General features: G+C 42.8%; 1 protein-coding gene across 5 annotated transcripts in view; it reads left to right on the top strand.

Moving 5' to 3' along the window:
• The window catches only part of ANK2 (ankyrin 2), a gene marked incomplete at its 5' end in the record, with an annotated part of 358,674 nt that overhangs the window by 29,911 nt on the left and 303,463 nt on the right, over positions 1 to 25,300 (top strand). For 2 of the 5 annotated variants that reach the window (XM_080591178.1, XM_080591211.1), the window contains one exon: positions 25,136 to 25,194. The exons of the other annotated variants lie outside the window; for them this stretch is intronic. In XM_080591178.1, coding sequence (XP_080447304.1) covers positions 25,174 to 25,194 — 21 coding nt within the window. The remainder of the gene's footprint in view (positions 1 to 25,135; positions 25,195 to 25,300) is intronic. 5 annotated transcript variants of the gene reach the window in all.

The raw sequence follows: 25,300 nt of genomic DNA, 5'->3' as shown, positions 1-25,300 counted from the left end.
TCTCCATCCCATCCTCAGCCTTTGCAGTGAAACCAGAAATGGAGACTTGTCGCTTGACTGCCTTCCTGTGCAATTTCATTGACCTTCATCGGCACCCACAGGTTAAATTTCAGGGACATTTATATCATTTGCTTTGTTCTAGGGTTCTGACGCCTCTTCCAGTTAAGCTAGTGGCCTGAAAATGCTTTTCATTTTGTTTCTAAAGCTGTATTTGAACTTTTTTTGGAATGTTTTTATCCTTTCCAACTCTTTTTCTCTTTTTGTCCTGACAGAGGCTTTCACTCTATACTTCTTCCCAACCTTACAACGTGATTTGGAGAGAATGAGCAAATAAACTTTAAAAAATACATACTGATCTATCTATATGTGCTCAAGTACATGTTTTTATGTAAAATAGAAAACCTGACTTAGCAGGTCTTATCTCACTGAAAATTCATTTTGGAAAATAAGGGAGAAACCTTGAAAGTGAACTAAACGTCTCATTTTTCTAAAAATTTTCAATGCTTTCTACAAAATACAGAAGTCTTGAAAACCTCATTTATCAAGAAGATTGTTTTAAATGAAAGTTTTTGCTGTTTTGATCAAAAAGCTTTTTTTCATTTGTTAAGAAAAAAAAAGGCAATCCTTCAGGATTTATTTTGACCAATGACACATGGATTCCAAGCAGTGTTTAGAAATAGTTGAGCATTGAGCTCTATTGTGGTCTTTATTTTGTCTCATCACAGGTTTCAGGTGGTGGCAGTCCCATAATCCTACTCAAGCTCTTGAGTTACATTTGCAATACTTTTATACTTGCACAAGAAATCTCCACTAGATATTTTCCCGTCTGCTGTGTGAAGTTCTGGAGATAGAACCTAATTCGGTTTCTTCTTGGTTTCCTGGGAAAAGGCGTAGGGGGGTGAGAATTTAGCACATGCAGATTACTTGAAATGAATTGGTTATGGCTTAGAGTTATAATATACCTTGAGGAAAACTCCAAAATTAGTTGTGAAGGGATTTTACTTATTGTGCTTCTTACATAAAATGTTGTTTTGGAGATGTTTTTAATATTGGAATAATACTAACAGGAAACTTCTGATAAGAGCTCATGTTTCTATCCACGTCTTGAAGAGAGATGGAGACTATTAGCAATAAATATTTATCAATTTTTAAAAATGAGCTGGTTTGTAAACAGAAATCCATGTTATGACTTCAGCTGAAGTAAACATATGACATTATGGGCTCATTTCTCAGTCTTTTTAAGTCACTGCTAGAATTTAAAATCTTAATTGCTGCCAGTTACAGAGAGCTTATTTATATATCAGAGCTGTGAGCTGCAGAAGAGCTGGGATTTTTTCATACCACATTTTGCTTTGTGGTCCCAACCTGATGAAAGCAGTAATGACCCCGCAGCCTGTCTGGCAGCCGATCATGAAGACCAAAAGGTAGAACAGAAAGGTACGGCACTCGGAGCTTTGGAGCCAGCTGCTGCCTCTGTGTCTGTGTTGAAATTCTCCTCTCTGCATGACGTACAGCCCCTGCTGGATATTGTGCATGCTTCCTCGCTGGCTATCCCTCCCTGTCACCTGGGGAACTAAGTGTGCCAAGTGAAATGGCTGAAGACCGTGCTGCAGTCATCTGTGTGGGTTGTGTGCCTAGAAAAGCAGATTTTGGTAAGAGTGCTCTCCACGACGCTCCTCATCTTTTACAGGCATGCTGCTCTGGTTCAGACAGGCAGCAGAAATATTTATAAGTGTAATTAAAGCCACGAATCCAAGTGCTGCTTGCATTTGTAAGGCTGTTATTCCAGTAAGCCATCTTCAGCAGCTTCCTCCTTTTCTCTTTCATTCTGCTGAGTGCTCGCAGCTTCCAGACATTCAGAGTGCTGCCGGCTCACCTCGTAGGTTCCTTGTGTACTTAGTTTACCAAGATAAAGCATTCTAGCTCTTTTCTGTAAAACAGATTTGAAATGATTGATTGAAAGGCAATAGATGGTGTATACATTTATGAAACAAAATTATCGTGTACTGTGGAACAAATTATTGGCTTAATTTTGAAAGACATGAGCAGACTGCTTTTTTTTTTTTTCCTTTTGGAATGGGGAGAGGAGTAAGCAGTGTTCAGCTGTTAGTGTTCCTTAATAATATCAGGTAATGGTGTACATGCATTTAAAAGTAAAAGGTTTCTATTTTTAGTCTTTGGAATGACTCACTAAGCATAGAGCTGCAGCTACTGGAACTCTTATGGCACAATGTGTGGCACTGCAGAAGATGTCTCCTGCCCCATCAGATGCTAGAATATCTTCTCTTCTGCTGTGATGTCTATACAGCTCTGTACCTTGAGGATTCACCATGAGTGATGCCCTCTTAAACTGCCACCCAAGCCTCCCAGCTCTCCTCACATAGTGCTAAGTATAATTAGGATTTGAGGGGCTAGGGTTGTCCGACAATGAAGTTATTAACACAGGAGTGACTCTCAAGATGCTCTTCCTGTCCCTTGTCTTTCTTTCCTTTCTTGCTCTTCACTTCTGTATTCTCTTCAAAATACATTTTAAAAACGGAATGGCCTCAGGGTAGCAAGTGAAAATGGTTTTGAACTTATTTCATGTCATAAACAAAATCTGGTGATTATTATTTTTAGGGCCCAAAGCGTGTGACACTTTATACTTCATTTCGGTGTGTTTTCAGCCTGTGTCCGAGTGGTAACTGGATGACTGTGGGTCAGATGCCTGCAGCCACGTTACTGAAAGTACTTCTCAACAGTCTTGAGTAAAGTGCTTTGTCTTGTCAATTGACGCAAGCTAAGATATTGACTATTTAAAAAAAAAAAAAGAAAAGAGAGAAATTAGTGAAGAGATGTTTGCTCTAGGCTCTCTGTCAGAAGGAAGAGGAAGTGTGAAATTGGTGGCAAAATTTCCAGTGCTTTAGATTAGAGCAAACATTTGCTGTGGTCACTAATGATGGTCGCAACCTTTTAGACTCAGTGCATTTTCTTGAAAGTCTGCTGTCTTCACCGGCCGGCTGGATTCAGCATGGAGGTCTTGAAGTCCAGGATGCTCTGGGCTTGACGGAAAACTGGGAAAATCTCAGTCGTGATTCTCTGGACCGCTCTTTATTTTATGGAAGCAAAGCTTGCTTACGACAGTGCATAGTTCCTGTCTAAAGGGTTTAGCATATGGTCAGTCCTTTGCCTGTCCTGTGCCGAGGAATGTCTCATCTCAGTGGCTGATCCGTCAGGCAGAAGTTGTGGCAGCCCAAGCAGAAGGAAGAACGGCAGCAAGTTTCTGCAGGCTACATCCCCTGCATCCGTCAGGCCCCTCTCACCAGGTAGTTAGCAGCCTCTAGCAGCACGCAGGTGGTCCCACTGCTTTCCCAGTTGGCTATAAAGCTGGGGCTTGGTTTTGTTTGGAGAGGGCTTTTCCTTAGCCAGGAGGGGAAAAATACATTTGAACAACGTGATCATAAAATTCTGTGGAAAAGAAGGTGACACAGAGATGTGTTAAAATTAGCTTCAGGGTTATGTACTTTTAAACTAAGTAGATGATGAGTGGTTTGCATTTTTCAGGATGTGTAGGCTGGTAAGCAGAGAGAGCTGATTGATGACAAACCTCTTTTGGGTAACTTTGTTTCAAAACTTGGGTTTATTTTATATTTTTTTTCAATTACTCCTGATAAGTCAACACTAACATAAGCTTGTGCTGAAAGCTAACATGAGCTTGCACTTAGCACAAAGGCAAGTGCTAGAGAGCATGCATGCTCTTAACCTGTAAGAAGTCAGAAATTATCCTCTCTTCTGTTATTTCTCAAGAAGGAGAAATATATACACATTTTGTGTGTATATATCTGCAAGACACGAAGGTTGCACTTATTCTCTCCTTGCCTTCCTTTTTGCTTGGGTCCTGCTTGTAAAGTCTGCTGACAGACTGTGTACGCTCTTCGTGCTCTTTGTTGCCGTAAGGGAATCTTATCCAATGGTTTTGTAATCACCTTTTTCTTAAACAGAAAGTGTTTATAGCTTTCGTATGAACTATTGTGTACAATCTGAGATGTATCCATGCTTATATTGTACACAAAGTTACTGAATATTTATCAAAAGTTCACTTGTATAAAAACATTATGATGGCAGCTTTCACTTTTTACTGGCAAATAGCGGTTGTTTCTTAAGATTTCCCAGGACAGAGTATTGTTTATCTAAATCCTGGCATTTCAACTCCATGTTAATTCTAATGGGCATGTTGGTAATGACCAGCATGGTACTGCATACTCCTTTTTCACACTTCATTTTCTGAAACATTTATTGTGAGTTTTCAGTTGTTATTTTTCCCTCTCCCGTGCTTGGGTGCTTGCTATTTTTTTTTTTTAAATACTTTTACAACTACAAAACATGAGTGTTCTTAAGTATAGGATATTCCTTAGCCTTCCTTGAGAGCAAAGGACAGGCAAGCCATCTGCATCCTGCATTAAAAATATTTTACCTACTGTCTACATACTTCCTCGCTTCAATGAGAATTAACATAGGAACCACTGGAGTCTGGAGTGCAAAACCTGGTGCAAAGCTTTTGCTGCTTACCAGCTCTGTGATCCTAGAGAAAGCCCGGAATGAGGCGGAGGTAGATTGACGTTACAATTTCCGAGCCAGGCGAAGACAGTCATGCTCCCTTCGTCACAAACTGCGCAGCTCTACCATCTCTGCCGCAATTTATTGGCTTTTTTAGTGGATTGATGCGTTCTGTTTTAAATTATGACCCAAAAGACAGATGAAACATCAAGAACAAAAGTTAAAATGAATAAAGGGAAGAAGTAATGAGACCATCCTATTTCTGAAAAGTTGAATAGCATTATTATGCTAAAAATGTTGCTGTCTGAACCTACTAGTTCAGAACACACAATTCAGAAATCTGCCTTTCTACTGGCTTTATCTACATTGGAAATATCTTGTTTTGCAGATAAAAGATGATAAGTAGAAAGAGAAAGGTTATTAAATGTTATAGCATACGCAAAAGTGAGACAGTTGTTAAATTTTATTGTCCTTGTATGCTTTTAGAGCTCTGATGCAGATGTAAGCAGAACATAGGGGGAGATTTTTTTCTGTAAGTAGAAAGTAAAGGAAAACTGTGGTATCATTTTAAAAAGGACCAAAAAAAAAAAAGCGTTCTGCTTTGAGAAGTCTTTCCACGGCACATCACAGACAGTGTTATCAATTTATTGCTCTAAACTTGCAACTCGTGAACTGAGAAGGTATTTTATAGGATGATGAAGTATTCAGAATGGCTTAAGAGATTCAGACATGCAATTTCTATTAATTTAAATGGGAGCTGTGTGGGCTTCTTAGTCACTTAAGTAGCTTAAAACAAACAAACAGAACAAAACATAGTCCTTCATGTATTATTTCTCTGCAGTAGTCAACGTTTATAGTCTACCTTGTAAAAGATCAAAAGTTCCTTTTCATTTCTACTGAGAGCACACCTGAGAGTGTGGAAGTGCCATTTTGCATTTAATAGCAGAAGCTTTATGAAAAAGTAAGGTCTTCTTTAAAATCAGCATTAAATATTCATCTACAAATGTCAATAAATGTTTAACGGTGATGTGAAAGTATCCATGCATTTTAAAGAGAAAAGAATAATTATAGGTTGTGAGGACTGAGCTCTTAGAGTTGATATAATAGGTCTACTAATATCTGTAAAACTTGCATCGGATTTTTGGTGTAATTGGGTGAAAAATCAGGAAAGAAGGAGCTCTCTGAGTAAGCGGGCAGCTTGAGGGCGGATTTTCTGCTGGCGTACCTGCTTGATAGCAGAAATCTACAGATGAGGCTGAAAGCTACCTGGGCTGGCTTGTATTTAGGCAATGTCTTGCTCTTTGATTCACTGTTGGACGGCCTGAGCCTTCTGGCCATGCTTGAATTTCATGAGTGGAAGCTGCTGACATGGCTCTTGTGCCCTGCTTCTGTGCCACCTGCAGCACGTGGGGCCCCACAGTACTTGGAGCGCGGCTCTTGGCTTTCTAACAGGTGTTTTGCACTAAGTCTCCAGGGGCTGTTTCGAGGCAAATTTAAGAAATTTTGAACTAAAAGGTCCTGAATAGCCTGGGAAATGGTTCCTTGTGAGGGCAGAGATGCCTGCATATCCTCAAGTGACGTTCAGGTGCACACAGGTACCACGGAGAACGAGACATTTCACTGGGGGCCAGAACAGCATTGGTTGTGGGACCACAAGGGCTGGAAAGTAAGAGAGGGGGGCTTGGGGAGAGGTAGTATCCTCTGTATCCTCTATTAGGCAAATAGTAGAGTGTTTATTTTTAAAAAGCACGTTGAGCTTTGGCCCCTTGTCCCATCATCAGTGAGGGCATTTTGGAGTTGAAAACGTTGATGTAGAAAGAGATGGCATCCTTCCCTCCCTCCCTCCTGGATGGGATTTTGTGGTGACATTTTAGACCACAACTTTTCTGAATTTGTAACTTATTCTTTAAGCATTTTGAGTGCAGTTGCAGGCTCCTACTAGTGAAACAAAACCGCTAAGGACTATGTGCCTGATGATAAATTTCAAGCTTGATTTATTCTTTTGCAGTAATCAAATGAAAGAAATAACAGTGGAGGAAAAGATACAGGGAGCAATGTGTATCTGTAAGGACTGATGGGTGAGATTATAAAGGATAGAGCTGGATAAGAAACTATCTGTTGGTGTGTGCGACTTAAGCCATGTCTCTTTCAAGCAGACGTTGAACAGCAATGTGGAAGAGACCCTGGGGACCTTCCAGAGTAGCAACGTACATCCTGAAGTTAATCTCCCATGCTACCAATTAAGTAACTGTGTGCTCTGCCATGTAGCCTCTTTCTCTGGAGCTTTCACCTGAACTTGAAATGCATGCAGCCCTTCCTGGCTCCCTCATTGGGAAGGAATATTTTAGTTTGGTTAAAGCTAGAAAATCCTCACTCGTTCTTCAGTTTTGATGATCTGAGTTTTCCAACTGTTTTGTAGGAAAAATTTGACTAGTTCTAATGGGAGTCTCTTCTTGATGAGCACTGAAGAACACTAAAGTTATTTTGAATATAAAAACCAAGCCATGTGAGGTAGCGCTCCTCTTTGTTGATGAGGAGGAGATTATCTGGAAGATGTCTCAGATGTGGGTATGTTGGTTCCTTCTAAAAAGCTACAGGCACCCTATTGAAGGCTGACTGCATGTATTTTTGTGATGTCCTTGTATTCCCTTCTACTTGCAATGAGAACTACCTATTATTTCGGATAGGGAAGATTAACTTTTTGCATGATAGACTTGCATGGCAAGCAAAACTATTAATATATACATGAGGAAGTCTAGAGTAGGTGCAAAATACCTATATATTGGAAGCAGAATTTGATGTTATTTTGACAATAGGGTATGCCCTTTGCAGCCTGATAGACTCTTCCAACTTTTCAGAAGTGAAGTTCTCATATTTTGGTAGCTTGAGTCCTTGAGAAGAAAATACAAATGCATGCAGTCTTTGCATGTGTATGGTAAAAATTTTTCAGGAGTATGTACTGTTGCTTACTGGGATTAATCGTGGGATTTTGGGGGATCAGAATGAGGCTAACTCTGAGAGTGTTTGAACAAAACTCATGGAAGTTGTTTCCTTCATGAGTATCAGGAGTTGGTTTTTGATTTTTAAGAAAAACATTTTTTCTTTAAATGTAACTTCTTTAAATGAAAATTAATGTTTTGACTAAGACAAGAATAATAGTGGAACTCGATGCTTGAGAAGATAGATGAAATGTCGCACGTTTCTTTTTCCTGGATACAGATGAGATTTGATTATTTGGGAGGCTTTCCATGCCAATACAGATCAGAACTTGAATTTCTGAAGCACTAATAAAAGCAGCTGTACTTCAAAGCCCCAGTTGTTTTCATACTGCTGCAAAAATATATACAGAGAAGTGAAAAATAAATATTGGAGAAATGGGGAATGAGTTCGAGGAATACTTTCTGCTTGTTTTTAGAATAATTATTTTGAATTTATGCGTTGTCAGTTTTTTGTCTGCAGTGTTAATGTTAGCTTAAGAAGAGATTTCTTAAGACGCATTCTGCACGTGCACTCCAAAGACTTTACATGTGAAGCAACTGGCGGGCTGTCTGGGGACAGGAATGGAGAATAAACCATTGGGTTCAGGGCAGCGTGTGCCTGGCTCATAAGGGAAGCGTGCAGTCCTCTGCTTGCTGTAGTTCAGTGCAGCTCTTGGCTTAGGTGGAATTGCTCCTGATTTTCATTTCTTGAGGGAAATGTGACTTGTGCTGAAAACTGAAACGTTGCCAGCTTTATAACTACTTGGCTTTTTTTGGCTTAATGCTGTTTGTCCTACCTGGCCTTTGTTGCTCCTCAGTTGCCACCTTTTGCCTTCAGTCTGCTTTCACATTGCTTTCCTTGGGTTCCCCTGGGGCTGCAGGACTGTGGCTCACCTTCAGAAGAGTTACAAGGCTTCCAAAATACAGGCAGCACGTCTTCAAAACCTGGCCTGCTTGCAAATATTTACATTACTGATAAAAGAAAGTAAGATGAATTCTGTATGCGTAGGAGAGATGTGGTTGTAGTAGTTATTACCTTCTTGATGTTATTCCTGCTCTCAACGCTTCTCCCATCTTGTGTCATAACCCATGCGTTAGCTTAAGGTATTTAGAGATGAGCCTACTGCACTTTCTTGCGGTGTTGCCAGCTTTCTGACAATACAAAACGTCTGGAAGAAGCTCAGCTTTCATTTGTAGTTTTTCTGCCCACTTGGCTGGTTGCTATTGTCTTCTGGAAAAAAGCTCGCTTGCAGAAGCATAGAAGTTCATTACTAATGTAAGAACTTCATAAATTTTTATCGAGTTGAAAAAGAGGCTTACAAATGAGTACTGGTTTATACTGTAGCAGAAGTGAAGTCTACTGCCCAAATACCAGTTCAGCTAAGACATAAAAAGTAAGATAATTTAGAATGATATGTTTTATTATTCTGTACGTGTTAGGTAAACACTGGCAGCGGTCATTTCCTTGACCAGCTAGGGATTAGCTTTCTGCATTTCAAAATGTAGTTATAACTAATTATCTTAATATTCAAATAAGCATAGCATTTCAACTTCTTTGTGGAACATCAATGCAAAACAACAAAACCCTACATTTTTAAGTCTTCCTTATCACTTGTAATTTTTGAACATAGTTGTTACTGCATGTATAAAAGCCAAAATTAACCCATTCAATGGGGAATTGTATCGGTTCATTAATCAGAAAGCATTGAAATAAATATTGTGATTACCATAATCTACTAAGTATCCTTAAAAGAAAAATATGCAATGTATTGTGTACTCTGCTAGTTATCGTACGATGCTGCTTAATTAGAACAGCACAACCAGAAAAAGTGATGCAGGATGAGATGCCGCTGACAAGAGAGCACCTACAAAGCAGTGGTGAAAGGCTCCACCTGCTTCTGCATGCAGTGGAGACATCAGGAAAAGCTCTGGTGGCCTTGGTGGCAAGGGGATCAGAATCTTGAGCTCCTGATCTCCCGCTCTGTGGCTGAGGGCAGAGACATGTGGCACTGGACAACCAGCATGACAACGAGTCGTCTTCTTGGGTGAAAAGAAAGCATGCAAGTACCAGGGTTATGGTGTCACTTGAGTGCAGATATCCCATTTCCATATTTTCCTAGTTAATTTTAAAAATACCAAATTTTAGGTGGTTTTCTGCCCATTCAGGACATATCAACTGGCGAGGTACTCCTGAAGTTGTTCTGACGTTTCTTCCAAAATCCAATTTTTCCAGTTTGAACTCAAGAATGAATCTATAGAAGTTTCTGAGCTGGTTGCGATATAAATAGGGAACCGTACGAGCCCCCAGTTTTCTCTATGCTGTGTCCAAAGTGATGTGAGCACCATTTCAGGGCCAGGGCTCGGAAGCTGGATGATCTGCTGGGGTGGTTAGGCTCCAAACACTTGCATGCTGTATCTGGGCTTTTAAAGCTTTCTAACAGGCTTTTAAATGCACGCTTCCTACAAGTTGCTTTGGAGCTGATTCACGTGTTGTGTTCTGCCTCGGTGTCCTTAAAGATTTGTGTCCATGTGAAATCTATATCAAGGTCTTCAAACGTGGTTGCCTTAAGTCAAGGCAGGTGTCTACAAAACTGAGTTGAGCCTCATAAACAGCACGTTCACCAGGTCATTGTCACTTCTGGATTAAGGACTATGTTGGGTCTAGGTGGATGCTGGTGCCTGTAGGTTGCCAAGTTAAGGAAGACTTGCCATCTTTTTCTAAGCACTGTCTTGGCTCTCAGAGTTAAGGTGTATCTTCTGAGTGGAGTAAAATATTTCACGTCTCTCACGGACTTGAGCAGCACTTGAGGACGGGCCGCACCTCTCAAAAGGCTGTGCTTTGTCCCAGTGGCTCCGTAATTAGCGGAAAGAGGCAAATAGGAAATTCCTTGAGCACAGTTGGAGTGAATGTTGAAACATTTCATGCAGGGCTGGATTCCAATTCATTAACGTACTGTAGGCAGCTTTCGATGTGGTAATGCCAAAAACCGGGCTGCTTTGTGCCAAAGGACCAGCTATACTAGCGCGCTCTACACAACATCCAGGCGTCTCTTTCTTTGGCCTTTGGCAGCCGGTTAATTAAACCTTGGGGAGATTTAAAATGTCCCTTGAAAATGATGCATCAAAGCAACGTTGTTAGTGTCCGCTCTATTGCTAACTCCAACGATTTGGTTTCCTGTGCTCTCTGCGTACATAAAACTCTGGATCCTCACACAGCATATTGTGCGAGTGCCTTGCTTTTTCAGGTCGTGTCCCACGGTAGTCTTCAGAGAAGCTGTGTTCCTAGTCCTTTTCTCTCACCTTCTCTTCCAGTCTCTTTCTTCTGAGTTTAAGTATTACCTGCGTCAATCTTCTGGAACAGCTACAACATCCAAAGGGGTAGAAAGAGTAAGGAAGATTATCTTGGTGGCCAGGCAATGCCAAAAAGATGAAGACTTCCTTCCTCTTAGTGTGGCGTACTTTTTTTAATGTGGTCTCTGACATGTTAGCTAGAAGAGACGCAATATCCTTTATTATGACTTCTAAGGGATTTGGTGTCCTAATAGAGGACTTTTGAGGACTGTCCCTGCAGTCTGGGGACTCTGTTCTGTTTAATTTTTGTGGCTTAATTGCTGAATGTGACCAGGTATCAGATGATGCTTATTATTCTGGATAGATAGTTGTGTAGCAGCGGGGTGCTGAAGGTATCCCCCTCCACCTTGGTAACACTTGAAATAAAGAAGGGTAGGCTTACTTTGTCAATTCTAAAAATGGTGCCAAAAGCTGGTAGGTGCCTCCTGCTGGTCACGTAAGAGTTACTTTCTGGCATTGCACAAGAATATTTTAATTACAGCTCTCACTTTCTCCTCCTTGAAATTCCCCTTGGTGTGTTCACAAAGATGCTCTGCTTCTCCCTGCCTAAATTCCTGGAGACAAATCCACCTTTTGTTCTACCAAATTCTTTCAGTCTGGCACTGACAACCTAGTGGCCTCATCTGATTAAAGCTACTTCAGTGCCATGCGATATGACAAATGCTTTTGGTTCAAATTGAATGGTAAAGCTTCTGGAAACAAGAGAAACAGTTGTCAGCTGTCACTGTTGTGGTACCAAACATGCATTGTGCTAGAACAAGCAGACAAAAAAAAGGCCATGAGGCGTAGAGCAGATCAAATGGAAAGCCTGCTTAGGGTACATCCAGTGCTATTAAGGCTGGGGTGTATTTTTGTCAAGACTTGTGTAACAACAGAAAGGAGAACATCTGTCAGCAGTTCTCAGCGTGGAAAAATACTCTTTTGCTCTGAAGAAGGCCTAGAAATTGCAAATTATGTGATACTATATAATTTTCCAGATAGGAAGTTTTGAAATAAATCTTAATTTGTTTTGCTTCTAAATACAGCTTTTGACACTTTTTGGGAAAAACAAAACAAAACAAAAAAACAACGCATCATGGAGCTCTGGAGAGAGCTATTTGCCTGCAGAGCGGTGGCCCTGCTTCAGAAATGAAGGTATAGGAGTGAAATGTGGTTAAAAGGGACACGCGGGTGTCTGGAGTGAGCCTGGCTGCAGAGCTTCTGGTGCAGATGCGCACAAAGGGTTTTCAGCTAATGGGTTTATCTGACCAGATGGGTTTTCCTGGCTTCTGCGGCGTGATTTGTGCTCGCTCGGACACTGCCGCATGCCTCTGATGAAAGCTTTTTCTCTTGCAGAATTCCTGACCAAACCTCTTCAGGTTCCCTGTTGTTGCCTTCTTTTCTTGGCCCCTTCTGAAGCAGAGGCTGTTCGGTACAGGACATGGGGCAGGCAGATCAGGATATCTCTGAGTTACGTTTCGGTGCACCTTCTCTGCTCTATTCCTTGCTTTCTTTGTCAAAAAGCTTTAAATAGAAGCTAACACCAGCTTTCTGTTTTTCTTAAATGACTTGAGTAAGAGCAGTAACTTCTGAATTTAATTTTTTGGGGGAAATTTTTAATCCAGAATATCACAGGCCAGCTTGAGTGCTGTGCCAGGTTTACGGCTTATCCCAAACCAGATGAGATCCAGTTGGCCGTTTCATCCTTTACACAGAAAATCCTATACGTGGTACAGCGCATGCTGACGTTTCCTTCTGGGACTATTCTCAGAGGTCCCTCATTCATTCCCTTTTGAATTAAAAACAAAGCCCAAATAGATTGGCTTCCACCAGAAGCTTCTGCTTTAACACAAAGACACACACAAGTATTTTCTGTTTGAGTTTTCCACCAGATGCTGAGACTTTAAAGGGGAGGGGGGGGGGGAAACAAATCCCTGAATGATGTCCATGACTCTGGATTTGGCCTTCCGAAGGCAGAACCAGAAGCTGTGTGTGCAAACGGCCCTCTGTGCAGCCAGGCTGGGGGCACGGCTGCCTGGAAATGGCAAGGCTCGCTCCCTTCCCCAAGCTGCCTGGACCCCAGCCAGGCCCAACCCCACAGCACGATGTGCACGCTAATAGGATAAGTGTTGCTGAAAGCCTGGAGTAACCTAATGAAACTTGCATGGCTTTCAGAGGGGAGCTTGCTCCTGTGTCAGCTGCTTCAAAACCCAGGGAAGTGGGCACGGTGCAGCACAGGCCCAGGCTGCTAATGGGACAGGTCACAGCCTGTCCAGCAGTGAGTGGTAGATCCTTCTCCTGGAAGGCTGAACATAAGGGGAAAATGTGTGGCCTTTGCTCAATCAGATTGACCTGCTTTGTTCTAAGGGATGGCTTGGGGTTTTTCCTGAAACTATGTGAGGGAAGATGAAGGAGATGGTGTTACTGCTGCTCTCTTGTTCCTTCTCTTTTGCCCCTGTTCTTCCTCCTCATCCGTCTTCAGGAGAGGTTTCATCTTCCTCGTGCTCTAGGAGGAGTACAAAATGAAAGAAGCTGCTGCAAGTTTGCATCTCAAATAAAACGAGTTACTGGTATCCTTTGGGGGCTCCTTGTTTTTCCTAACCTACATAATAAAAATAGTGAAATAAGATATGAAAGAAGCGTGACAGTGATGATGGTTTTAAGAAAAAAAATAAAAAGTAATCTGTTTCTATGGCAGTAGCCCTTTACATCTCCCCAGACTGTAAGGAACCTTTCCCTCACTGGGCTTTTCATATTGAACAAGGAAACGTTGACCTGGGAGGTCACAAGTGGCTTAAACCTTGGACTGTGTTGTGTGGAGCCATCCTCACGGCTATATGTTCATACTGTGCTCAAGAGGAGGAGTGAAATACCTATGCCTGTCAGCCTAAGAGCACTAAAAATCCGATTTATCCTTGATATAGCACAATGTGATAAGGGCATATTGCAACGACTAGCCTTCCTTCCTCAGCTGGACAGCTTTGTGATTTTTCCATCCGGTTTACTTTACATTGCAGCTGTTCTGGAATTGCTAGAGCTGCCGTCTTTGGGGGAATCGTATACCTGAACTGATCCAGCTGTTTCTGCACCTGCCTGCTCCTGTGGGTGCCATGCCCCTGCCCCCAGTAATCTCTGCTCATAGAGCAGGCAGGTAAGCTGTGAGTCCAGAGGACCTGCTAAGGAGGGTTCTTTTCCAAGCTGTATTTATATTCTGCTTCGTTTGTCAAAAATTAGATTAACATCTTAATTTCATTTAGTTAAAAGACAGGCTGGCTAAAGCCTCTTAGGCACGTAGCATAGAAGGTAGGAAGGAAGCCAAGCAGAAGTGGCCGCTGGGATAACTTCTTTTCTCAAGTTGTGTTCCCAGCTGGGTGCCCTTTGGCTGAGTTTCCTGAACCACGCATTGAAGTTCAGAAGTGCTCAGCACCTGGGGAGCATCCCAGCGAGCTGCGGGAGGCCTTTCTGGCAGTGAGAGCATGGTCATCAGAGGATGTATGTCCCAAGACCTGGTGAGAAAATCTTCTTGGGTCAGACCCCAAGAAAGCCAGTGAGGTGTCGCAAAAATGCCTCAAAAACACATCAACACCATAACACAGTGTATAAATAATTATGAAACGAATTAGTCATTGCCAATGAGAGATTGTTCAGGTGTTCTCGGTGTGTTAATCTTGCTGCGCTCTCGGCGGAAACAACGGTGTGTATTTATGGTGGGTAGTGATCTAATTACTGGCCATTAATGAATGTCTCTAACCTCTGAGCTTGTGCTGAGATGTGAGGAATATCGGACTGATCATTTTTATCGTCTTTTATTCTCTGCCTCTCCTTTCTCCCTTACTCAGTATTACTGGCCGCATTCTGCACGAGGCATTATAGGAAAGGAAAAAACACTTACACCCACATTCAGGGTGTGGGATGACTTTGAAATGATCGAGGAGCAGCCTCTCAGCGTGGGATTTGTTTTCTGACGTGACTGCTCAGGTGATGAAGCTGGCGTTATGCCAGTTGCTGCTTTTCTGTCAGGGATAAATTCAGCATGTGGGATCGGGGCTTCGGCAGGAGAGGAAGGCACGCGTGTGGTTTCGCTGCTGCCCTGTCTTCTGTGGCTTCTCTTTGTAGAGAAGTTCCTCTGGCTTCACGTTCCAGTAGTTGTCAGCGTAGCAATGAACGAGATATTTTTCTGTCCTTTGAATGTCATTGTTGGAGACAAAATTACACGTTTTAGTTTTTCATATTTTAAGGTCGGAAGATTTAATGAGCTGAGGAATAGCTGCCAGCTTTATGTAGTTGTCTTCCGTAGATCTTTCAAAACTGGGCATCACATAATGTGGAGAGCTAAAACGTGTAGAAGGCTTTAAGATATTTACAATGCAGGGTCTCCAACATCTTGAAATGGGGGAGCTGGAGGGATGTGTCTGTGGGTGTGCCTCTTTCAGTGTCAGCCTGGACTCAGATGGGTTTAACTCAACCAACACATAACTCTTTCTGATTTTTCCTGCAGGACATTTTTAGCACATGCTTTTTTGGTCGTCTTCACAGCTCTCGTTCAAACTTTTGTTTTGATGAATGCGATAACTGTCTCTTGTCTCTACCAAAATTAGGCTTTTGTAGTAACATTTCACTTCGGTAGCACACCAAAACTAATTTTATCTACTCTTTTGTTTTACCCTTTATGGACTCCACTTTCCCCTTTATCATGGACTGTCATTACTGCGTCATTATCATTTCCAGGGTTTTTCAGAGCTCCTTCCCTCACCACTACAAAATATCAGCCCGTGTATGTTTTGGTCCTTAAATAAGGCATCTGGCACTGTGCTCATAGAAATAGGATAAGCCATAGCAAATTTTGCCTACTCCATTATTAAAGAAAAAAAACTAAACAAAACAAAACAACATAGTAGGGGTGATATGAGGATATCTTGCCCAAGGATCCTGTCACCTGAAATAACTCATCCTGGGGTGGGAAAGATAAGAGGTGGTTCACAATGTTTGGACCCTTTCCAAAAGGGAACCTTAGATGTGAGATGGTTCCTAAGTACTTGATAGCAAGTAAGTGAATGCTAGCTAGCCTGAACAAAGTCAGCTGGCACTGTTCCCTCTAATGGGAGTTTTGCGCCGAGATGGAACTGCACCATTACTGCTGTGGCACTATATCCACCTGCATCGAAACAGACATCTCACCATGGCTGATACCAGTATAGCATGGAGCAAATAGTTTCTAGGGTTTTCATAAAAACCACTTTTTGCTCAATGTGTAGATTTAAAATTACGCAAATCTGAAATCAATTGAAGTGTAGCTTTAAGTGAGGAGCGAAAATTTCAAATGGCCTTTCCACTTGTCAGTTAGCAAGAAGATGGTATGGCAGGAAAACTCTGAGAGCTGCACTGGAGAGGATGTCATGAGCTATTCTCTTGCTTGATCTTTACGTTGGAGGAGCAGAAATAGACTATCCCCATTTCCCTAAAGGATTAAGTAGATTACTTTGCTATTAATGCTTAGATTTTATTCAGTAGGCACCTTGGAGCCAGATGTTAGACTTCTGCTCTTCGGTGCTTTTAGGAAGACTGAGTAAATGATGGTAAATGAAACCAACTACAAAACACTGCATTATAACATAATATGTATATAAAAATAGAAGTATACTGGGTTGCCACCCCTCCACTAAGATTTAATCAGAATTTGCAAGCCATTAATTTGCTGTAATATAGAATTTAATTTCATAATCTCAATTTAATTTCGTATTACCAGGTAGCCAGCTATAACTACATGGTGGGTTTAAGCAATTTAAAAACTACTGAAATATCTTTTGTGATTCTTAGGGTTGGGAAGAAGAGAGAGTAAACTACTAGACGCAGTTGCTAGTTTTATAAACATACCGATGGTTTCTAAGAGTTTGCAGAATTGGGCTGTAGTGTTCAAGCTCCAGCTAAGCATAAGAGCAAAGAAGAACTCAGTCCTTTTTTTTTTTTTTTTTTTTAAGGAATTCTTTTGCTGAAAACATTCAGAAGAGCCTTGGGCTTTGAGAGCCTCTGTCACCATGAAGGAGTTCATGCTCTTGGCGCTTTTAATGTTGCGCATTTTGTGCAATTGATCCTGCCCCAAACTGCACTGCATCTGCAAGTCGAGCTCTCTGTGGTCCAGGGACGGTGCACAAAGGCAGCGTTTGTTCTCCCTCGCCGTGACCCTGGTGACTCAGTGCCCTGCCAGCGTGCTGAAACTTTCCGACGGAAAAAAGGAAGCTGGCCTTAGAGCTCTTGAAGTGGAGTGTGCAGAGGCAGTGGGTTTGAAAAGCAGAAAAACAGATTAAATTCATTTTAATGCATCAGTTTCAATGTTTTAGATGATGCAAAATGGTATCAAGGATGCAAAGTAAGAGCTGTATTCAATGTTTGCTGCTCTGTGGGGTTTAGCATTTCATATTTTATTAGGGATGGTAGCCAGGTGTGGATTTTAACCACGATGAGCTTAGAGGGGGAACAGAACAAGACTTAGTTAAGATCTTACCAGCTTTAGTTTTGTTAGGCCCACAGTTTGTTCCGTGCTCCTTTCCAATCAACTCGGGCAGCTATCTAAAAATCTGATCGAAGCAGTAGCAGAGATTTTGCCCCTATGAACTAAGAGTACTTACTCTAAAGATATTAAAACCATGTTCCCATTGTTCCCATCCCAGGCTTGACTTCAAGGGGAATCTGCCCCATGTTTCAGAGGTCAGTGTGGCAGAATCACCCCTTTTGGTTGGGGGTTGAAAGCCTTTCTCCACAGAATCATGACTTTCTGTTAATTTTGTTTTCTCCAAAGCTTGCCTTTTATTGTGTCTAGAAAGCTTAAAACTCCAAAGAGGGATCAATGGATTTGAAGCTTCAACATGTGTTTTGAGATGAGCACTTCAGTGCCTTTTCTGGATGGAAAGGGCAAGAGTGAGACCAAGCAAGGGACAGGGAGACACAGGAGTGCGGTGAATGCCTGTGGCTTGAGCACCTGGGCCCTCTGCAACGTCCTCTGCAGCCTCTCCTGCACCCTGCCGGGGCTGCCCTGTTCCTGCTGGCCTTCTCTCCCCCTGGCTGGCACCAGTGCTGACTGTTTGCCATGCAGCTTTGGAAGGAGATGTGTGTATGCCTATCCCACATGTAAATGTGCTAATAGCACTTAGTGAGTGACTCTGCTCGCACGTTCTTGACTTCTTTTCTATCTCAGAACATCTCGTTCTTGAGTTTTCTTTATCTCTTTACTTATGCGTCCCATCACCATCAATTTCCCATGTGTGTTTTTCACTCTCTTGCTTGGATACCTCCATCCTAAGTTTCCCTTTTGAGGCTTTCTTTTCACCTAGGTTGACACCTAAGTCTCCAAAACCAGGAAAATGCTATTAGACTGATTACCTGTTTCACCTCGTCACCTATCCTCTCTGTCCCGGTGGCCATGTGCAGAGTTAGTTCTAAGCACGCAGACCCTGCTTGTAGAAAGCTGCCCTGAGAGACACAGGTGCTGCAGCTGATAACCCCTAACCAAAGGTGGTTTCCAAAATGATTCAGGAATGTTCACACTGATGTTTTCTTACATGGAAAATTTCCCATGAAATTTTAACACACCTGATTTAACATACCTTTTCTCAAGCCACTTCCTTGGTAAGTTGCAGGTATCAGGATGAACAAGTGAAGGTACCAAAGAATGGATGAAAAGACAAATCGTTGCAGAAAAGAGGAGCCAAAAATAACACTCAATTTCTTAAAAGGTTAGTTCAGAATAAGTTCTGAAAACAGGAGATATCATTCAGAGAAGGGTAGAAGTTTGGTCTGTTGGAATAAAGTGGTTTTTAATCAAGTTCTAATTTAAAACAACCACGTTCACTCTGTGCGCAAGACTCTCTAAGCAGATGCAAGAATGTGTTGTAATGAGAAGTGCAAGGAAGCCACAGAACACAATTATTTGGCCATGGGATGCACAAGATCAGGTGATGGGGGGTCACTGTAGGACCGTAGCGCTGCAGTGCTTTACCAGCTGCTGCTGCCCCATGGAACAAGCACACCGAAGGTGGCTGGCTTCTCGAGAACCTCGCTCGGTGGGCATGGATCCTGCAGGAAGGAGGCTTTGTCACTGCTCACCGAGCAAATGGCAGCATGCGGGTTTGGACTGAATTACTCCAGTTTCCAGCCCTCTGCGGTGGTAGGAAAACTATGATTTCAGTCTCGTAGCTATTTATGTCACTAATTGCTGGTTAATATAATCCCGGACAGTGTTTTTGGAGGATCACTTCTAATTGTTAGGCAGACAAGAGACAGCTTCATCCATTAGTGCTAATCCTATTTCTTGAGAAGCTCAGTGGTTAAGCTGTTGTACCGACTTCCTCCCTGATTCATCTAACTATTGCATCTTCATCCTACTCTCAAGTTGGAGGAAGGTGTGGCTCCGTGTGTGCAATGGATAAAAGTGGTACTATGACACCTGCTACTAACGTGGTCATCATTATTTCTCCTTTAGATGCCATTTTTCTCTTAGCAGTTGATATTGGAGAGGAAGAAAGCCGTGCCTGTTGTGTGCAGTAGCGTTTCTGGGGCCTGAGAGCAGTAGCTGGAGTGGCACTGGGAAGGGGGCAGAGGGAGCGTGGAGAAGCTGTGATCAGCTCTTTGCACAAATGGTGGAGTCTAACGTGCAAGTTAGTCTCCTTAATGTCCTTTACCAGCACTGCTGGATTCACGGCAAACGCCTAAGGAAACTTTTCAAGTAGTGTAGTTTCTAATGGCTCATCAATTACTCTGATTTCTTCCCTGCTTTGACACGCGTGTTATGCATCCTCTCTCCCCAACCCAATAAATATTTAACTGTACAAAGTGGATCAGCTCTGCAGGAAGAGGCTGAGATGCTTGTCCAGAATAGCTCAGAGCCCAGGTGAGGACTCTCATATCGCATGTCAGTGCTGTGAGCTGAAATGCTCGTTTTGCCTGATTTGGAGCAGGATCTTCAACACAGCCCCCAGCCTTAAGGCTACAGCCCATCCGAAGGATGAAATCTATCTTGGCCTGGTTTAGATCCTGAGTGCTACCCAGGATCAAAGAGAACTTGCTGGGGATGTGGGGAGAAGACAGACTTCAAGGCTTTTCAAGCATACTTGTCACAAATGTGTGCAGTGCCACAGCCCACCTCAGCACCAGCTGAGGCACTGTGGCTTCCAGGCCTTTGTCTGTAGGTCAGGCCCATGCTTAGCTGCCTTTTTGGATAAGTACCAGTTCCGAGTGTGTGCCTATATCACATTTAATCGTGTACTTAAGGACTTTCCAGAACTGGGTTATTTTCACAGGTCAAACTCTAGCTATTGCCAAGTGCAAAGCTGGGGATACCTGAGATAGGAGAGTCTGGGAGCAGTGAGCAACACCTGCCCTCCAGCAAGTATGCCTTCAGCTTGCCCCTGGCTTGCTCTTCACTGAAGGAAGCTGGAGGCCAACAGCTTGCATCTCGGCTCTGTGCTAAGCAATTCCCAAATCATTGCAGTCTTAACGGGCTTAGGTTGCTAAGGTGCAAATGGAGGATGTTACATGGGGGAAAAAAAACGGTATGGGATTCATTATCGGTGTATGAGTCACCTCGTTTGGAGTCCGTTGTTTCCCATATAAATACTTTTCACCCTTACAAGAGAAACGTACACCTCATCTGAGTGGAATGCTTGTGATCTGCAGCTCGAATGGGAGAAGGACAGCTCAAGTATGCGCATTCCTGGTGGTTGCCCTTAATGCACAACAAGGGCTGCTTCTGTTGATTTCGACTCTTCTCGTATAACCCCCAGGCAATCCAATCGGCATACCACTTGCACAATGGCAAAGGACAATGATTTTTTTTTTCCCTCACAGAAAGTAAGGTCTGGCTGTGGCACTTGCAGTTTAATGCTTCCCCCCCTGCCCTTACTGGGACCCTCCTGACTTCTTAAACTGCAAACAAGACACAGCAAAAAGTAGTCCCTCAAGTTTTTCTTACCACTCCAAATTATCCATGGAAAAGGTATTTGGGTAATTATTGCAAATAACTGTAGGAAAACTAGCAGTGAAAGCACCTGTGATAAACAGGATTAATTTGTTTTCTTGCAAACTGTGAGAACTGTGCTCCCCCTTGAAAAGGGAAGGAATAAAAACCAAACCCAAGCACTGGCACATTTAATCCAAGTCCTGGTAGATGCCACTAGTGCGTTGAATAGTTATTATAGAGACAAAGGCACAAAGGAGTACGGTTTGAATCCAGCTAAGTACATCTTGTAGTTAAAGTACGGTAGCGTTACACATTCTGAAATGGACTTATTCCCTGAAGAAGTATGAATTGTAGCTGGCACTTAATTTCTCTTGGAAAAGCTGAAAAGTGCATGCATATGAACTAGAGGAACAAAAATTTCCTCGTTTGAAAGAGGGTAAGATGAGTTCTGCCAAGGAAAAAGCACCATGCTTGTTCAGAGGCATCACAGAGCCGGCTGACAGGAGGTGGAAGCAGCAGAGCTTGTACAGTAGGTGTCTGCAACTGGCAGCCTTTCAACATTCAGTCTAAAATAGTAGGAAGCAGGCAGAGTTAGTGATGAGCCTGTACGCTCTGTTCAGTGGGAGCATGCTATGTGCAAAAGTGAGCTCCATCTGATTTGTTTCAGAAAGCTTGCGCGAGCACAACACTGGAAAGGATGGGGTTATGAGTTACAGAAATTGCGATGAGGTTAATTGAACGTGAATGCTATTTAGTTGGCGTGGGATTTAGGTACATCTCTTATCATTCTCGACTTGCTGTATCAGTTAAGAAAACATCTGAAAAGCCAGCATATGTCAAAAAGGGTTGTATGGATGCAATCCGAAATATTTTCTTCTCAGAATCGGTGCACGCAAAGGTGATGGATAGAGGAATGATGGATGATGTGCACGGATGGGAGAAATAGGAGTTGGGATTCATTTGAGGTGTGTGGACAATGACACCTGTGCTTGCTGCCTGGTATGGATTCTGAGGAAAAACAGGCGCCGTCACCCAGACTCCAGCAAAGGTGCTGCTGCCCATGCTGCTGTTCTGGAGGCTTTTCCCATCTGGGTGCTTGGTCCTGGGAGGATGAGGAGGATGGGACGTCTCGGAGGTTCTGCCCTTGTGCCTGCCTGCTCTGCAGGGAGCGTTGAAAGGGCTGGCCGAAAACAAATGCAGACTGTAATGATATCAGCAACCGTGTGCTTGGGGAAGAGAGCTGCGAGCTCATCAGGTACATACTGGTTTGGGGGGCTTGTACAGACCGTGTCATCTGGATGCAGTGTGGATTTAGCAGTGCTGTCAGTCTTTGCTTTGCTGGGATTTTGTCTCATCGTCAATACAGATGTTGCAGATCTTCTTCCCACAGGTACATGCATACATGACTGTTTCAAGCTCTGATTTTGAGGTACATCTTTATGCCTTGTTACTTAAGAAAAAAGCCTGAAAGACACAATCCTTATAGAGCAAGAAAGCATTCAAAAACCTTAAGAAAACAAAATTAAGTCCCTTCATTCCAAACCCGGTTTTATGACTTTGGAAACCAACTCACTGTTTTGAAGTGTTGGAGGCAGGACCCTAACATAAATTCCCCTTGGCAAAAGACGCATGTTGGTCAGTCCAACTCTCCTGCTGTTGCTGTTTTTTGCTTGCTAGCGTTGCAGAGTACTATTCAGAAGCTGTCTCTTCTATCACAGTTGTCATGCTTTAATTTGAAGTAATTTCTAAAAAGTGTTTTAGGACACTAGTTAATGTTGTGATTAACCAAAATTGCTTTTGTACAGTGCAGAGAATAACAGGACTGCAGAATGGACTTTTTTTTATCATTTGGACAAATATGACGTACAAAGATTATAAACTCTCTTTTTTCTCCTAAGCTCGAGCCACAACTCTCTGTTCAGCCAGAGAGCTTCTTCCGCACTGGCTCGTCTTTGGGCACGTGGGGACAGACCGCTCCTGAGCCATTAAGATTTCCTTCTTGAAGAGTGCCCGGCCTTCCTGGACTCCTCTGCCCTTCAGAACCACCTCCCAAGGGACTCTGCCAACCAGTGTCCTGAACAGCTCAAAGTCAGCCCTCCGGAAGTCCAAGACAGCGGTTTTACTGGTCCCCCTCCTGACTTCGCCAAGAATAGGGAACTCTGCCATTTCGTGGTCACTCTGCCCAAGACAGCTCCCGACCACCACATCTCCCACCAGTCCTTCTCTGTTTGTGAACAGAAGGTCCAGCAGGGCACCTCCCCTGGTAGGCTCTCTAACCAGCTGTGTCAGGAAGCTATCTTCCACGCTCTCCAGAAACCTCCTAGACTGCTTTCTCTGGGCTGTGTTGTGCTTCCAGGATATGTCTGGGAAGTTGAAGTCCCCCACGAGGACAAGAGCTGACGATTTCACAACTGTTGCCAGCTGCCTGTAGAACTCCTCATCCATCTCCTCATCCTGGTTTGGCAGTCTATAACAGACCCCCACCTGGATGCTTGCCTTGTTGGCCTTCCCACTGATCCTCACCCATAGGGACTCAACCTTATCATTCCCAGCCTCGAGTTCCACAACATCAAAACACTCTCTAATATAGGGAGCCACACCACTACCCCTTCTGTGCTGCCTGTCCCTTCTGAAGAGCCTATAGCCAGACTTTGCAGAACTCCAGTCATGAGAGTGGTCCCACCATGTTTCCGTGATGGCAACCAAGTCATAGCCTTCCCGCTGCACGATGGCTTCCAGCTCCTCCTGTTTGTTACCCATGCTGCGTGCATTAGTGTAGATGCACTTCTGTTGGGCCATTGCCTTCTCCCCCGGCCTTGCCATTGTTCCCCCTGGCACAGCTCCAACAAGCCTTATTTCAGCCCCGTCCCCCTTCTTACCTAGTTTAAAGCCCTCTCAATGAGCCCTGCCAGCTCCTGGGCTAGGATCCGTTTTCCCCTTAGAGATAGGTGGGACCCGTCTGCGGCCATCAGGCCGGGTGCCGAGTAAAGCGCCCCGTGGTCAAAAAAAACAAAATTTCTGTGTTGGCACGAGCCTCTGAGCCACGTGTTAATCAAGTGGGCTTTCCATGTCCTCTCGGTACCCCTCCCTGCCACTGTAGGGATAGAGGAAAACACCACCTGTACTCACGCTCCATCCACTAACCGTCCCAGTCCTCTAAAGTCTCATTTGATAGCCTTCAGGCTTCTCTCTTCAATATTATCACTGCCAGCCTGGACTATCAAAAGAGGATAGTAGTCAGAGGGGCGAACCAGGTTGGGAAGCTTTCTGGCTGCATCCCTGATCCTGGCCTCAGGGAAGCAGCAGACTTAACTCCTATGAAAAAAGTTCAACTTAATCACTTAAATACAATTTTTGGCTATTCCTGAATGTTGACATGGTTGTCATTAATGGATTTGAAGTTTGGCAAAGCTTTGAATACAGTCGTTCCCTTCTAAAATGATATATGGTAAAAGCAAGAGAACAACATCAACTTCGGAAATGATTTTGATGTCTTGAGAGGAAAAGGGAGGGCTGGCTGATGAGGGGGATGAAATTATTGAACAGGGAGTGAGTGAGTGAAGACTTGAGCATAGTTGACAGCAAACTCTTTTCTACTTGCTCATTAGTAACTAGTTGCTCAGGCAGGTAGTAGTACCTACTGCTATGTACTCTTTTTTAATATCCAGAGCCTCAAGGACCTGGGCAAAAAAAATACTTTACCATTGTAGAAGTAAAGTGATGAAGTGGTTCAAGGTCATAGAAAATAACGACAGAACCGCGAAGGAAATCCATGGCTGAAGTATAGATCCTATGGAGACTGTACCTGAATTCAGTCGTCTGTCAGCTAGAGTCTCATGGTCTGCTGTTCTGTGCTCTGTTACATTCAAAACCCGCTTGTTTTTTTTTTTTTTTCCACCCCATTGCTGTTAAGAAGTTGCACAAACATCTGTTTCTGTACTGAGTATGATGTTGGGGTACTTCTGCTGAATATTTTATATTTCCATTTATATTTCCATTACTGCAATTGCAATTATGACTTTTTTTCCAGAGTAAATAGAATATGGAAATCAAATTATTGAGGGCATCAAGAAGCTTTTATTTAGACATCATTACTGGGGAAGAAAGAAGCAATAATAAGGAAAGAAAGTTCTTAAATTCAATTAATGAATGCTTAGCTGAAGCAGAAGTGAAAACATGTCATCTAAACTAATGATATAACCAAAACCCATTACCCTAATAGTCTTACCTAATTTATAACTACTGAAAATTTGCTGGGGAAGAGTGGAGAACAAGGTTTTGCATTCACGATAGATTTGAGAACATGGAAAACTAATGTATTTTTTCTTTTTTTTTTTAGGTAAGTAACTGAATGGGACATGAAGAATTGACGTTTAAATGGCCAGCATGTTGCAAAAGGTATTTCACTTTAGATTGCAGAGAAATGTATGAGTAATTCCTTTCTGTATGTATAATGAAGTTTGCCTTTAAAAAAACAAAAATCCTCTATTGTTGGCTGAATGAT

Source organism: Anser brachyrhynchus (assembly GCF_964034855.1).
Source record: "Anser brachyrhynchus genome assembly, chromosome: 4".
In the NCBI taxonomy this organism is placed as follows: domain Eukaryota; kingdom Metazoa; phylum Chordata; class Aves; order Anseriformes; family Anatidae; genus Anser; species Anser brachyrhynchus.
Note: the sequence above shows the minus strand (reverse complement) of the source record. Positions and strands in the feature narration are given on the sequence as shown.